Raw genomic sequence first — 16,731 nt, forward strand, 5'->3', positions numbered from 1 at the left:
ACGAGTCCTTGGCAATCTATATGTGAAACAACTGGTCTGGTTTGGCTATTGAATGCTTTGGCTTCTTGAAAGAAAGAAATGCAAAATTTAGATGTCGATCCCGTATGTTTATGCAAGTTCCCTAAAGCGCTCACGTGCACTAAAGATTTACCATTTTGTGGAAATGCCATTGTGAGCTCAGCCTTACGGGCTCTCTCGAATGTGGTGTGACCCGTATGAAGGACTATCATGTGGTACATGCTTCAGTGCTTAGCATTCATTTGTTCGTATCCCGAGGACTTGGAATGTTTGTTCGTCCAACGTTTTCGCGTTTGTTCCAACATTGTCGTGATGCATTGCCCCGCCGCGGTGGTTTAGTGGCTAAGGTACTCGGCTGCGCTGACCCGCAGGTCGCGGGATCGAATCCCGGCTGCAGCGGCTGCATTTTCGATAAAGACGGAAACATTGTAGGTCCGTGTGCTCAGATTTGGGTGCACGTTAGAGAACCGCAGGTGGTCGAAATTTCCGGAGCCCTCCACTATGGCGTCTCGCACATTCATATGGTGGTTTTGGGACGTTAAACCGCACACATCGATCAATCAATTGTCGCGATGCATTCTTCGAGCGTAAACGTACGCACTTTTTTGTCGCCACAGCTCGCACTCCCCCGGCGATCGCCTTCACTGGTGAGTAGCTAGGTCGCACGCAAAGCAGCAGTCACGGGCACACTCGGCCCTCGCGTAGCTCAGCCCAGCGTTTAACACACCAATGGTGGTTACCTTCTCAGCCGAGTATAGTTTGATAGCACTCAAAACAAAAGGAATGCAGCCAAGCCGTGCTAAGACAGAAAAATAATGTTCTCTGCCGTTCATGCTAAGACCTGCGAAATACAGTGCACGTAGGCTGGAACCTTCATTCTTAAAGGAAAAAAAGCAGTCGACACACGTTAGCACTTGGCAGCAGTAGAAAAGGCCGTCTTCATACAATAGATTAGAACGTACATGCGAAAAATTTTGGAGACATCTGATTTTGTGTCTCTGCGGAAATCGATTTAATCGCAGCTATACGCACGACTTACGAACCCCAATTGTCTTCAGCAGTGCTGAACATATCACTATGTCGCAAAATTTGCGTTTTGGAAACGGGTGAACTTTTTTTCGATTTTTGCGAAGCAATTTTTGTGGCATTCCGCACGAGCGACAGGCTGCGTTTGAAAAACGAACTTCATAGGCCTCCGCAAAGCTGACTTCGCCGCATAAAGAAACAATATGTGGTGAAGCACGCTTCTAGAATTTTGTTGGCTTTGAAGAGAGTCATGTAGTCGTTTCAAATGCGTACACCTACCATTGTGTCATTTACAGTGTCACGCTTGCCAGCCTTGCATAGCAGGGCGTCTTCTGTTTGCGTTAAATTATATGGCATCAACTTTCGCAATTACTAATTTTGCGTGACAATATTTTCTATGCTCTCGTTTAACGCTCGCACCTTTCTTTTTCCTCCTCAGTAGTGTTTTCTTTCTTATCATGTTTTTATTCGAAATTGCCATATGTTAACATCGTAAATTTTATCACGAGATAAGTCAACCGAGAATGGCATCACGTATCGCCAATGACCGTGCTAACGGAGCCAATGACTATTATTGAAGAGGGGGGGGGGGGAGAAGGTTGGGCTCCTACGCTAGTCTCCATTTAGTGTCTTTCAAGCTCAAACTAAATCAATTCTACTTTACAGACTCTTCATAATTTCGGTAAAGCGTTTTAGGACACCAAAGGAACAACCAGACGTTACACAATGAGAACTGCGTTACGAGTGGGTCGTCGAATCTTCCAACCCCTTTACAAAAGATTCAGGCAAATTTCCTCATTGTCATTAGCCACAGCATCGGTGTGCTTGTATCTGAACCCCAAAGAATGTTTAAAAAGGGTTCCGAATTAAAAGCCGCTCTTTCCAACTTTCACTGGGACTGTGCTGCGCATATCGCGCAGCCCTGGCGTTTTTTTTTTTTTTTTTAGATGAGGGGGGGGGGGGGATCGTTATGCTACCGAACTTTCAAGCCGGGCTATTTGGCGCGTATTCAATTTCTGCAGAGAAATTGAGCACAAAAACAAGAACCGCAGACAAGCAAAACGGGGGAAAAAAACTGGGCGATGTTTTTTGTTTGTTTTTTTTAATCGCTATGTCCGTTGGTTTAAGTGTGTGGATATTAGTTTAAAATATGTTGCGTAATTCTGTAGCTGCCTTGAAAACGGTTGTCTCGCTATTCCAAAACTGTTTAAATATAGAGTTCGATTCTGTATCAATACTTTTGGATTCGTATTCGAGTCCGCGCTACAATCCGTTGTTCCCACGCCGCTGCGTGCGACTCATTCTCGCAGGTGCAAGTCGAGTGCGGTGCTGAACGGCAAAGACCGAAACAAGCCCGCCTCGCCGCCCCCTCCGTCGGCGGACGGAGGCAACGCACAGCCGCAGCTGCTCAAGCTCACCGCCAGGCAGCAGCAGCGACACAGTAGGTGCACGAAGTGTGTCCTTGCCCAGGCTGCCAAGTGACGTCACGGACAGTGGATTTTCCGATGACGTCGTCATTCTCGGTCTTTACTTAAACAGCACTCACTTGTTCCTCCTCCACCCCGCATCAGCGGCATTCTGCCAAGTGGGCGACCTCCAACTGAGAAAAACAACACGGTCGCCGGCGACTGCTTTGACGGAGCGGAGGCATGCATCATGACTCTTGTCGACCGTTCTAACGTCGAGAATCTTCGCTGTGTGCCTGACGTGCATTAGTCGTGTAATTAAAGATGTCTATTAACAATCTAGCATTTGCCCATTTTAGCCGTTCGTGTTTGTCTCTATTTTTGTGCCAACTCCTGACGGTTCTCCGAAGAATATCTGCTACGTGATCTGTTAAAACGCACTTGCGCTTCACTCGACGCCTATATGGGTGTCACGGTAAGTGCGCAAAGCTGATAGCGCGCCCTGCGGCAGTATTTTTAGCGCTACATAACATGCTAGTGTGGTGCCAGACTTGTTTCAGAAAACTAATAATGGGGTGCTTTTGGTTCATTCAAAAATGTATCTGATTGCAGTATCCTGCGAAAATAACTGCAAGTAACCATGCGCTAGTTCGATTTGTGTTATATGTTCATATATCTTACAGTTGTACAGATCAAGATTTGTTTCTAAAAAAACAAAAAACATGCGTTTCCACTTATTCAGAGGATTATTTAGGCCACTTCACAAGCTTTTTGGTATGCTCACAAACATTTACTTTTTGCCCATTTCCCCTTCTCATATTCTTGTGAGGGCACCAGCAGCGGCATTCTAAATTAATTTTTACTCCCTTGTTCCCCTCTCCCCACGTGTATGGTAGCAAATTGGACGTAGTCTAACTATAGCCTCCCAACCTTTCTTATATTCCTTCTGTATCTCTTTCTCTCTCATATGAGCACAAGTATCCGCAAATACACTCGAACACATAAAGAAGAGAGAACTAAGCGGTGCTGAATCACCAGCAGGTATACACGCACGCATTTTTCATATTAGCATTCCAAATTCGGTCGACATGCGGATTAGGTAAAGGCGTCATAATTCTTGTCCTCCAGGAAGGCACATCAGCGAACGGAATTTTAGAACCTTCTAATCGAAGAGTTAAATACGCGTTCGCTGAACACGGGCCTCCGGTTACCGTTCCGCTCAAACCGCCCCCAGCTGAATTCTTCATTCCACTGCCATAAAATGCATGCGTAAACAAAAGCACAACCAAGGATCCTGGATTATAACGCGCTTATCTGACGAATCACAATTGTTGCAGTGGAGAGCGAAACGTAAAATTTAATTATTGACGTCCACGGGCATGGTTAATTTAGGATGGCGTATCGTAACAATGGGAATCACGCGATATTAACATATGCATTTCATGCATTTCTTTAGAAGTGCACGCGCTGATATGGCAGCCCTATCGCTTTCAAGCGCCGGAAAAAAACTGGGCTGCATTGCTGTATTGGGTCGAAGGACCAGCACAAGCGAAGAGAACTGGGCGTTTGTTTGTTTTTTGTTTTTTGTCGTCCGCCCTCGTTCTTTGACCTGTCTGACACGTTTGCTACCGTGCTGTTAACACACTACTTGACTACCCCTAAGAAAAGAGCAGCTCGCACGAAATGTAATGAATCAAGCCAAAGACGATACCGCAGCAAACGCGTAGTCCTCTATTTTTTTCTTTTTTTTTTAGGATGGCTCTGACCGTCTTAGCCCTTTATGCATGCTCTTTAACAAGAAAAGTTCGAGGGGGCAAGGGCATGTTTCCCCTCTTCCCCTAAGGTATGGTAACGCCCCTCTCCCTCAGTGCACTTAGGCCGAAACATTTTCTTATGTGATTCTTAAAGAGAAAATAAGAGAAATGTGAGCCCCGTACTGTCTGCATCAGAGAGAGAGAGAGAGAGATAAAGATGCAAGGAAAGGCAGGGAGGTTAACCAGACACACATCCGATTTGCTAACCTGCACTGGGGAAGAGATGAAGGGGTGAAAGGTTGTAGAGAGATAAGAAAGGTACACACAATCACGAGCACACTCGGGGGAGCACACACAGTCTACAGGCGGTCGCTCAGGTTTGTTGTCTTCAAGTAATGTAGGAGTGTTGTAGTCGCTTTCTGCGCCATTGGGGCAGACGCCCAAGGTCCCAGAATCTTCTGCACAGAGAATGGTCTAGAGTCCAGTTGGTTCAAAACCATCCGGAGCTGGCATCGCTCTGTGTCTTGGCAAGCGCAGCTGCACAGGACGTGTTCGATGTCTCTTCAGTTCCGCAGGAGTCGCATGTAGAAGTGTGTGCCATACCGATGCGAAAGAAGTACATCTTTGTGAATTCAACACCCAACCAAAGGCGGCATAACAGTGTCGCATCGGAGCGGGAAAGTTGTGATGGTAGCTGTATCTTGAGCGAAGGATCCAGTTCATATAAGCGACACCTTTGGAAGCTAGTAGACGACCAGAAAGTGCGTGTGAGATCTCGACCCAGCAAGTAAAGTCGTCTTGCTGTATCATTCCTCGTTAGAGGAATCAGGACCACACGTGTTCCTTCATTGGCTCAGCGGGCTGCATCATCGGCTAATTGATTTCCAGTAATACAGATATGCCCAGGCAGCCATTAATATATAATATCATGCCCTCGTGCTAGAGCTTGATGCTGGCAATGTCGTATTCCATGTACCAATTGTTCATGATTCCTCTTACGCATGGCAAAATGCAAACTCCGAAGTGCTGCCTTTGAATCACAGCATATGACCCATTTTCCTGGACGCTCTTGAACAAGATATTGTAAAGCGGCTCTTGTAGCAGCAAGCTCTGATGCCGTAGACGTAGTCGTATGCGACAACTTAAATTTGATTGTCATTGCTGCAGCCGGAATTGCAGCGGCACCTGATGAACTGCTGGGCGACACCGACCCAGTGTATATCTGCGTTCGATCCAAGTACAACTCGTATAATAATATCAGTGTTGCTTGCTTCAACGCTACTCTGAAACGATTGCTTTTCTTTTTGATACCCGGAATTTCTAGACGTACCTGCGGCTGGTCGAGGCACCACAAAGGGCGTGCAATTCTCGTAGCTGGCATATATCCTGACGGAATGCTGTTTAGGTGTTTGGTTATGACGTCTGAAGACGTAGCAAGTGGTCTTTCGGAGGGTAGAGCGAGACACCTCAACAGTAGCTCACGAGGGATAGGGCTAAGGAGGGATTAAAAGGATAGGATTAAAAGTATAGAGATAGAGAGGGGAAAGATTGAGCGTGGGGCAGGGGCAGCGACACCCAGAAGCACGGAGGAGATAGGAAAGATGGACACGGTCACAGGAGTCCGAGGACGGGGCACCACTCGGCGGCAGGAGATGGCGTAGGGCGAGCCAGTCGGTCAGAGTTGCGCTGTCGTCGGAGATCGCGGGGGCACAACCGGTCGGCACGAAATCCAGAGAGCGAGTCAGATACATTTTCGTGCTAATGCTGTAGATCCAGTGCTGTGGTGTAGTTCTTGGTTTCGGGTTTTTTTTAGTTTTTTTTTCAGCGATAGCTGTCGATTTTGGTGGCGTACTTGTCCAACGCCACCGGTGTCCGTAGCAATAAACTAGCGGTATGAGAGAGTTCATCGCAACCAGCCGCACAGCATGTTACCACACATACGCGTAATGGGTACCTTGCTTCTCCGCAGAATGAACACTGGCTTAGTGGGTGCTTCTCTGCTTCGCAAAAAATCAAAGATGATTTATGGCGTAGTGGGTACCTTTCAACCGCACTATTAGTATAGTCACCCCACGAGAGTTCACAACGAGTTTTAGAAAGGCCACTCTTCCAGCTTTCGCTGTAACTGTGCTGTTTGTTCCGCGCAAGCCTGGCGTCTTTGGCCTTGCTTTTTGTTTGCGCCTGCAATGCTCCACTACCATCTCCACTCTACAACACTCGACAAGTTTGATTTGAGCTTGGAAACAGTCAAAGACGGCACAGGTGACCATTTGCGATGGCAATTATCAGTATATAGGTCAATTGCTGACATAACAGATAAAATTTCTGACGTACAGTTGTCGCTCGTATCGTCCATGAAGTCATCAGTCACTGTTGTCCTCGAAGACTGGCTGCCCTACAGATAACAGCGGCACGTTAGATGAAGATGTGACTGGATCGCCGCGCGTCCTACAATCATGATTTCTTTCCAGCACATTTCCTCAAATGTGAGGTTGCGCAAAGGACACTCTGACAACTCGTTAGCCGCAGCAAGCATGAACGGTGTTTCTGGGGGTGTGATTGTCCACGCAATCCGTGGTCGTTTAACTTTCTCTAGAACTTGGCCCTGAAGGTGCAGTCGCGCTATTGCGTATGAGTGTTAACGATATTGTACACACATAAGAATTAATAAAGAACAAACAGTGCCGTGACAATATAATACTATTTGCACGCGACATACGGCTCGGCCACCACACGTGTATATGGTAAATAAATGCTGCACCGTCACTATGGCGTAATCGTCAAGGTCTTATGGGAATGCGACCTTGAACGATCGAGAAGCCAGCGTGAGGGAAACGCGGGGAGATCACCCTCAATCGGGTCGTTCACTTCGCCGTGGCGGCGTGCGCAGTGAAAAGGCCGCACGAGGTGCCTTCGCGTCTCATCAGGCGATCGGGACCCTGGAAACTTTTGAAGTGCCGAAAGTTCCAAGTATTGTCCGTTGCACAAAATTTACTTAGCGGTTGGCACCCTCCATCTGCCTTGTAGTGTTTGGTTTACTCTTTCACAGTGAGTTTGTTCTTGTCATTTCTTCTCTTTTTTTTTTTTGATCGTGCCTACGGGTTGCAGAGACGATCTCAATGCGTGTATTTTTCGGCTCATGTTGCGGGACAGGCGTGATAAGAGGAATAAAACAAGAACGCAGAACGAAAAACAGGAAAATTCTCAAAGTTTTGTGCGTCAGTCACAGTCGCCCGTACGTCCCATCTCGCAACGATCACATCCATTGTGTTGTGATCCCGCCCTGTCCATCTTATGTGATGACTTATTTGTCGCGCCAAACTGAAACCATTCGTCTGAAAGCTGTCATTCACGTAACTTTTGTGGGCCTTTCTATGTGTTTCTAGTTATTCTAGTACACTGAGGCTTGCAACTGACTAAGGAGCTATTCGCCATCCTCGAGTCTCAGCTGAAATGTTCCAAATTTAATTCTAGCGTGACTGGAACAACGCGGACGTTGTGCATCGCAGAGCTTCTCTCTCGAATACTACCGTGGCGATTTAGCGTAATTAAAGCGTGCGTAAGCTACCGTACAATTTAGCGAAGGAAGCTGGGTGAGCTAAAGAGGCATGATAAGTAAACGGGGCACCAATAGATAAACTTCTGATTACAGAGAGTCAAGGCGAAAAACATATAGTAATTAACATGAACAACTATAGTAAATAACATGAACTTCCCGGGGTCCTAAGCCCTTACTGCACGACATCAAGAGTTCTCACCTTTTATTGTTTCTTTAATAAAATCTTATTTAGGTGTGTTTTTTTTTCTTTCTCAGTCTGTTGCATGCAACGCTCACCCTCGCCCATATCCTTAAGCACCACACGGAGTGTCGCAGCGCCTCCGTGATCGCCCCTCCCTTCGACCAAGCGGTGATGTCATGTGATCACGTCTTCGTGTGTCTCGTTAAAGTAACAAATTTCGGCGATCTGTGACGTCGTTATAACGTCGCAATGTCAACCAAGATCCGCCCTCTCTTCTCGCCGACCGAGCGCAGCCGCAGTTCCTGCAGCGGACGAGTTTTCTGCGCCGAACGCTGCATTTCCAGGAGGTCACCGTCTTATGAGACACTTGAAATGCTTTACCCGGCACGGTGGTCTGGTGGTTAATGGCGCTGGAATGCTCACCCAATGGTCGTGGGATCGAATCCCGGCCGCGGCGGCTGCATTTTCCATGGAGGCGAAAATGCTTGAGGTCCGGGTACGTATACGGTAAAGTTCGTATTAAGAAACACCAGATGGGCGCAATTTCCGCAGTCCTCTGCTAAGCGTCTCTCATAATTATAAGATTGTTTAGGTAAAACCCCAATTATTATTATTATTATTATTATTATTATTATTATTATTATTATTATTATTATTATTATTATTATTATTATTATTATTATTATTATTATTATTATTATTATTATTATTATTAAGGAGACTATTGCTTTAAAAATAAAAACAATTAGCGAGCGCTGGCCTGAGCCAACATCCAGTGATATCCGAGCCGATGTGGTAGCGCACCCGCTCTTATCATCGTGATTCGGAGTACCATTACGATAAAGCGTACGCGTACTTCAGGGAAGCAGCACAAAATGACGCCGATTCTCAGATCCCTGTATCTCTTATCGCTTTTCTTTTCTTGAAGTCAGCATCGCAACTTCTCTGTCAACCACCTCGTTCCACCCGCGCTCAATAGAGTCGACTTCTTCCGGTTAACACTACAGCGTTCGCAGCATAGCCCTTAGCTCACCCAATTTACGACTCCCAGACGCAGCCGATACAACCAACGCTCTCTTCCGCCCCGATGGGCGGGTGCGTCGAAACTTATCGCTCTTTTTCTTGTAACTCATGCGTGCGCAAGTTCCGCCGGGCGGCGGCGCGGTTTCGCATCGCGCGTCGTGACGCATGCGCACATCTCGACGTCCGGTCGCAGGATGCAAATTCGCGGCGGGCAGACTAAACAGGCTGTGGCAATGTTTTTGCGCAATATTGCAAAAATGAAGTCATTTCATCGCACCGCCGTCATATACAGCGTCGTCGCTGTTTCCTTGCTGCAGTCACACGCACGACTGCTTGATTGACAGAAATAAAAAAAAAGGTTCATATATCTGGTAATCGAGCTAGTTTCTGTGGCAGGGTGGGCCTAAATTATAAGCACGACCAAAAACACTTCACTGGTGCGTAAGCATCCTTTGGCCCTTGCGAAGAAACGCTTGCGTGGGTGGGGATGTGTAACAGCGGACAGCTTAACAACAACAACAACAACAAAAACAACAACAACAACAACAAAATGTGTCGGTCCATGGCTCTGATCATTTCGATATGGGTCCGCTTCCTCTCTCTCTCTTTCTCTCTCTTTAAAAATCATCGGGAAAGATGAGTTAACGTGTATTCCTAACGTGTTGTACGCCTAGGCGGTATACGGCGTTCGGCTGCCAGTTTAAGACTGGTGTGTTTTATCCCGGCTGCGGCGGTGGCATGGAGACCAAATGCTAAAGGTTACGCTCGAAGGGAGCCGCTAAAAAGTGGAAAAGAGAGAAGTGAAGGGCGGATACAGAGGTATCTGCTCCCTGCCTATCGTTTCTCTCCTATTTCCACGTTCTCGTAGTTTTATTCGAGTGTAACGGTGTACTATACTTGTACAATGAGCAACTCTCTTGAATATGCCAGTCATCCGTGGGCTGCGCAATGTCCTCTTAACCTCCCACTATGACATGCATTTATTATTACATCGTGGCAAATGACACGTAAAGCCCCATATAATATTACTTTTTTTACGGGATGGCATTCAGTTGTGTGAACGGATCAAGCATGGAATGTTACGGAAGCGATCGTTTCTACAAGCGGACATGTCAATTCAAAGATGATATTGCCCAAAATATGGCTCTAGTCGAAACTCGTGATTAGAATTCAGCCTACATTCTTCGTTTATCATGCTATGCTCACAATCGCAGTCGCCCAACATATCCTGCGATATACATTTAATTATTCATTTGTAGAAAGAAGCCTTGTCATCTGTAAAATCAAGCAATTAGAACAATCAAATTTACTGATCGGAGATAATTCGCTGCACCTACTATACAGTTACCTCTTCTTTCTCCACATTCGACATGTGACATATAGTTGAAACTAGGCATGCTCATTTTTCGTGCCTGTCAACATGACATCGAGTTACAAGGTCTCCTCATCGAACAAAGGCTAGTAAAACTAAGTTGTCTTTACGACATAGTTTACTGTTGTCTTAAGCTCACTTGAACTGTGATACTGATATTTGGAACTCATTTCCTGTGTTCACCAAAACATTCTCAACACTAACAACATTTAATTTCCTTTTAAATAAACATTTATTCCAGCTCTTAGGCTACCTTTTGATAGTATCACTTATCCTCTCGTAATTCCTTCCCGTGTCTCAATGCTCTAGTATTTGTGTTCATTTACGTACTTCATATATTGAGTAAAATGCACAATGCCTTCTATATAGTTCAAACTGCCAATATCTAATATCCAAAATTATCACGGAAAATATCGATACTGCGTTAATCTGAAAAATAGGTTCATTATTGACAATATATATTACTGATTAAGCTTTCGCTTTTAATGCGTTACTTCATTTCGCCTATTTATAAGCTCCATTATGATTTCCACCATGTTTCCCCACTGCTTCCCAGCTTGCTCTTCGGTTCAACTACCGTCACTTTGGGATATGCTTCTGTAACATTTATTTACCGTGTAACTTGCATAATGAACTTCAAACTTCATTACCGATAAACAAGTACACCAACGAAAAAAACGCATGCAGGCACTGAGAGGAAATACGCTCGATCTGCAACTGAGTTTTATGTGGTCATGAACACTCCCTTGGACGTCTACAGCTCAGGCACAAAGATTAGGACGCACCGTACCAAAACGTTACTCAACTAGAACACTTAGAAAAAGAAAGGCGTTGACCTATCTCTAACAGTGGCCTCAGTGAATCTCGTCTAGACACGATCGAGACCCCGGCCATGCAGTGAAACATAAAAATGCATCACGCGACAAAGTTGTTGCTTTCGTGAAGCGTTAAGACAACCGTCCGCTTGCTCTTCAAGTAAAGGCGGGTCGTGGCATCCGCCGGCAAGTTTATCTCGACGCTATTCCGATGAAAGACGCGCGTTACCGGACGACCCTGTCGGGCCTTTCGCGTTACATGCGTCGAGTGCGATCTTTCTTTCGTGGAACAACGGCACCAATGCGTCGGCCTCCGCTGTCAACGCCACCGCACGCCGCAGACGACAGACAGATCGCGGGCAAGGCTCCCGTTGTTGCCTTTCGCTGATGGCGATTCGGGCCATGGGGCCGACACCTGGTGCACGTGTGGCAGTCACACACGGAGCGGCCGGATGCGGCTTTGCTCACCGCGAAATGCTGCAGTCGCGAGAACTCGGGAGTGCATTGGCGATACAAAATTTTTCTAGTATACTCGTAAAGAGACCATTCCGTTTTTTTTTTACTTCTCTTCACAGCTTAATTACTGTCAGCTATCACTTGTATACCTTCCTGTTAGGCAAGAAGCTGGTTCCGGCGAACGCTCCCGATACGCGTTCACTAAACGCATTCTGTAAAACAGAAAACGTTCATTAGCGATTCTGTGCTTTACTTCTTCCTGTTATTTTCACCTTTAAAAGCTTCCCTCTTCTCGACAGAATTCACATAAATGTCCAGGACAGCTCCCGAAGGGAGTTTTCATTGAGCGGCACCAGCCAAACTTATCGGGAACCGCGACGCGTTACCCTTCACAATACTGAAGCGAGGCGATTCCGATAGATGACGACTACGTATAATGTCAGGTAGAATATGATTGACACCGTCTACTTTTACCGGCCTAAATACTGAAGAATTTTTCACCTTATAGATGAGGTCCAGCCTGTATGCCATGGAGGCCGGCAGGGGTTTGAAAGGGGGCACTTGCCCCTCTTCCCTCAAAGTCGTCTCAGCACTGCCCCTGAGCTTTACCTCTGAACAAAGCCCCCAGCCCCTCCACCCCCCTTCCATTTATGCCACGATGAACTACGGTTTTGCCCCTCTCAAGACAAAAATCCTGCTGACGCGAATGGTCTGTACATGGCAGCTGAATTTTCTCACAGCTGCAAAAATTAAAGGTGAGCCCATCAATGACGACGAGAAGCACGAACAGTACAAGGAGCATGTCACACCTCATCGATGACGTCATCACATGATATCGTTGCTTGATCAAATGTTGGCCTATTCTGGAAGCAGAGCGATGCACTGCCTCACAGATTGGCTCACATTTGATTGGATAAAAGTTTGGAAGAGGGGAAGGATATTGAAATGGTAGGGTAAGTAAATCACAGCCGTGTGTAGTGTAGTATAGCTATAGGCAAAAAATGGAAGAGAGGATGATGAGTGAAAGTATGTATCTGGATGAGTAAAAGATGTGGGCTTGATAATGAGAGAAAAGAGCACGGGAGACGGTGCCACGGCATTATAACAAAAATTGTCCCTTCTTTCCATGTGACCTGAGCATCTGGAAAAAAAAAAACAGCAGATTTTTTTTCAGCTAAGCATTACCAACACGTCCAAATGAGTCTTGCTCAAGCCGAGCAGGCTGCACATTTGGAAAACCAGAGCTTGCTAGCACGTGATCGCGAGCTTCGCCGAAGGGCAGGTGGGTGACTGCTTCGCACTTCCTACAGTTTTCACGTTCAGTGCAACTGATACTTTTTTACAGTTATTTACTTTAAATAACACGAAAGTGTGTTATGCCGGACTCCACCACGGATCCACTGACGTATTTCCGTCACGGATATGACGATACTAACAGATTACAAAAAAAAAAGAAAACGAGATGGAAAGGTTCTGTCACGGGGCTTCGAACAAGGGACATCTCGATACGGCGCGCATGACGCTCACCGATAGGCCACAAAACGTACTACTGTTAGGTGTGATAACGGCAAGCTAAATATATAAACCATCTACCAGTTGGCGGTCCTCAGAGCTCCGAAATTTAGGTGCGTTTTCATCATCAGTAGCAAGGTGGCGCAACGCGCTCGCGTTGGGCGCGCTCTAAAGGTCGTTGCCTCTCGCGTTTCGATGGGCGCCGCCTCCACGGAGCGTGGTGTCTCTGGCGCGCGCGCTTATCAGAGTCGTGATTCGGGAGAGGATGCAGGTCATTTCTTTCGCAGCCGCGGCCGCGTTTACGAAAGGAGCACGCTGTTCACACACCACGAGGTAAGAATTGTGACAATTGTTCACGTTTGTCCTGTGTATACGTGCTTCTTTCTTTCTGTATGAACAGCACGCTTTATGTGTCGAGCTGTCACAGTGGTTAGTCCGCGCTCGACCTGTGTATGCCCATTTTGTGCGTTTTTTTTTTTTCCTGCTTGGGGGGGGGCGCTTCAAGTTTGGGGATGCTTGCTGTTCTTCGCGTCACTTTGCGTTTTGTTGATGTAGCATGAATTCATTCACATTTGTGGCGAAACAATACACAATAAACGCTAAACTCCCTCTGTGAATTGCCCCGCCGCGGTGGTCTAGTGACTAAGGTATACTCGGCTGCTAACCCGCAGGCCGCGGGTTCGCATCCCGGCTGCGGCGGCTGCATTTTCGATGGAGGTGGAAATGCTGTAGGCCCGTGTGCTCAGATTTGGGTGCACGTTGAAGAAACCCAGGTGGTCGAAATTTCCGGAGCCCTCCACTACGGCGTCTCTCATAATCATATGGTGGTTTTGGGACGTTAAACCCCAAATATCAATCAATAATTTCAACTGTTTCCTGTTGCTCCACTCATCAGACCAGATGATGTCTTGCGGTGAAGATTACTTCGGGTTATATCACCTCGAGTTTAGTGATATTCCGCTTAGTTACCTGTGTTTTAGTCGACAGTTCCGGGACCCTCCACTACGGCATTCGTCATAATCGCATCGTGGTTTTGACACAAGAAACCTTCACAATTAATATTATCTCGTTTGGCTTTTCACGCAAGAATTCTCCTTAAAAACCGCCAAATTTTTCTGGCGTTTGGTGATATCCATTTTATTTATAAATAATTTATTATAGCTCGTGATTGTACAGGCGCCCAATGATGAGAAGACGTCTTATTCTGGCAAGCGCCACTTCTCTCAAGACAGTTGCGAAGCTTTCGCGTGTCGTCGAAACTGGGCTGTATTCTGACAAGCGTGCATATACTCTCTATGGCATGGATTGATATGTGGAGTTTAACGTCCCCAAACCACCATATGATTATGAGAGACGCCGTAGTGGAGGGCTCCGGAAATTTCGACCACCTGGGGTTCCTTTAACGTGCGCCCAAATCTGAGCACATAGGCCTACAACGTTTCCACCTCCATCGGAAATACAGTTGCCGCAGCCGGGATTCGATCCCGCGACCTGCAGGTCACTAGCCGAGTACCTTAGCCACTAGACTACCCTGGTGGGGTCTCTCTATATTAAAACGGTTTTGGGTGAACTGTGACTTGGTTTCGTCGCATAAGTCTATACGTGTCAGTTCCCATTCGTTGTATTATTGATAAGTAGCTTCCCAGAAGTCATGCTGCAAAATCGCTAATAAGGAATAGATTTGTACAGTATACCATGTACCATCCAAGTATTGTGTGTGCTATCCAAGTACCAGAAAGCACTCATACATTCCGTTACCGCTGTGCGGCAAAGCACGCCTGGAAAGGCTATGCGAGTGCTGTCTCATCAGGGTTACTCAGCAGCCCCGACAGGCTGAACGTACGATAATTTAAGATGCCGAAAAGGAAATATCATGAGTCATTACAACATTGCATGAATCAGTGCGTATAATTATAAAAGTTCAAATTGTCGAGGGTGTAGGACCTCGACATGGAGAGGTTGCCGGCTTGACCATTTAAGCGCGTCACCGTTGCGAAGTTGTGTGATTAAACGACGCAACTCATATCGCAGCATACACGTTCGTGTAAATTGTAACCGCCATACTTCGTCACCCTACAAAACACTGTCCCTGCCGCATTTCTACAAATTTAGAATTTGCGCGCAAGCAATGTATGCATCACATGGTGATGTAGAATGCATAGCGAAGAATAAAAAAAACACCAAACACAAATGCATATTATTGTACAAACCATGGGACGCAGAATTGTCGATTAAGCAAACCTGCCACTCCAGTACGCGAGAACCACAGATCGGAGCAGCCCTGACACACTTCCCAGTCAACAGCGGGAAGGTGTCCGAAGCAGCAGCTATTATTTATAGAGGAGACGCGGTAAGCTCGTATACGAGATGCAGTGTCGGGCCGCGTAGACGCTATAGAAGCTCACGACCTCCCAAACGCGGCGCTCTGGATGCTCAGGCCGAGGGCACAACGTCGTCGTTTGCGTTCCCTCTTCTTGTGACAACCGCAAATAGCTGCTCGTCCTGTTACACTTGTGTCAAGTGATAGTGTGAGTGAAATAGCGATAGTGAAAGCGATAGCGCGCGCTTGCGCGCCCGAATTCCCGTTTAACTTTACGTATGCGAGCGAAGTATGCAGTCTTACTTACTGTTGAGCTAGTTGGTAACGCGTCGTAATGAAGGCGTAACGTGGCATTTTCCGAGCGCTGTTTGTGAGAATGCACATCCCCACATGCGCGCTCGCGCAGGTGAATCACGCAGTTTGCACAAAGTTTGTTTGGTATATCAGTCGCTTAGAAACAGTGGCCCTTTAAAATAATAATATACAAACTACCACAATGCGTCATACAGAGTTTGTTGCGTCGTGCTAACAGCTCGGTGTTTCTCTCTGTAAAGAGGATGCTAGCTCGGTGGCAACACGATACGCAAATTGACCCCCCACCCCCCAACAGTGTTACGTGAGAATGAAACGTTTGTGCGATGCGGTTTCCGCGAGAGACGACGTCAGAGCTAGACGCCACAGTGATGCCTCGGCTACGAATCATGCATGCGCAGACCGGATGTTATGTTTATTGCAGTGCGGAACATAGCGAGCGAGTCATAACCTCCGCTGACAACGTTCCTTAAGTCGTGTAAACGAGCAACCAGCTCACGACGCATTCTGGAAAGAAATAATTACTAAATGTTGGCTCGCCACACCATGCTCTGCGAAAGTGGATGTTGTAGTCGTAAGCGATATAAAAGCGAACGCCGATTTCGTGTATTTAGTCGTCATGTGCAGACGAATATGATACATTCTTTCGCAAGAGTTACCCCTCCGCTTGAATAAGTATTAATACTTTTGCACTTGCCAACTGCATTTAGCTGTTATGGTCCATTTAGTGTGATATGATTGTTCTTTCTCATATTGCGGATCACTTGGCACGCACTTTACGATTGAATTCCACCATTCGAAAGGCTCAGTCATGTGCGGTGGTTTACGGCAATCGCCCCAAGCCCGAGCAAGAAAAATATTCAAACGCATTCCAGATGAGGTTCAGCACGACCATCAAGAGTACTGTTTCGAACTTTATCGTTGCCTTAGGTAGTACGAAGGATGCCACTTCCTCGGATAACTCTATACACTAGAAT

The 16,731-nt window shown here is 46.5% G+C and overlaps 1 protein-coding gene across 2 annotated transcripts in view; it reads left to right on the plus strand.

Annotated features, from left to right (window-relative positions):
• Positions 1 to 2,808, plus strand: part of LOC119185374 (uncharacterized) — a 61,747-nt gene extending 58,939 nt beyond the window's left edge. For both annotated transcript variants that reach the window (XM_037434422.2, XM_075892250.1), the window contains one exon: positions 2,355 to 2,808. In XM_037434422.2, coding sequence (XP_037290319.2) covers positions 2,355 to 2,526 — 172 coding nt within the window. In that variant the 3' untranslated portion in view covers positions 2,527 to 2,808. The remainder of the gene's footprint in view (positions 1 to 2,354) is intronic.
• Positions 2,809 to 16,731: the final 13,923 nt, after the last annotated feature.

Source organism: Rhipicephalus microplus, chromosome 1 (assembly GCF_043290135.1).
Source record: "Rhipicephalus microplus isolate Deutch F79 chromosome 1, USDA_Rmic, whole genome shotgun sequence".
In the NCBI taxonomy this organism is placed as follows: domain Eukaryota; kingdom Metazoa; phylum Arthropoda; class Arachnida; order Ixodida; family Ixodidae; genus Rhipicephalus; species Rhipicephalus microplus.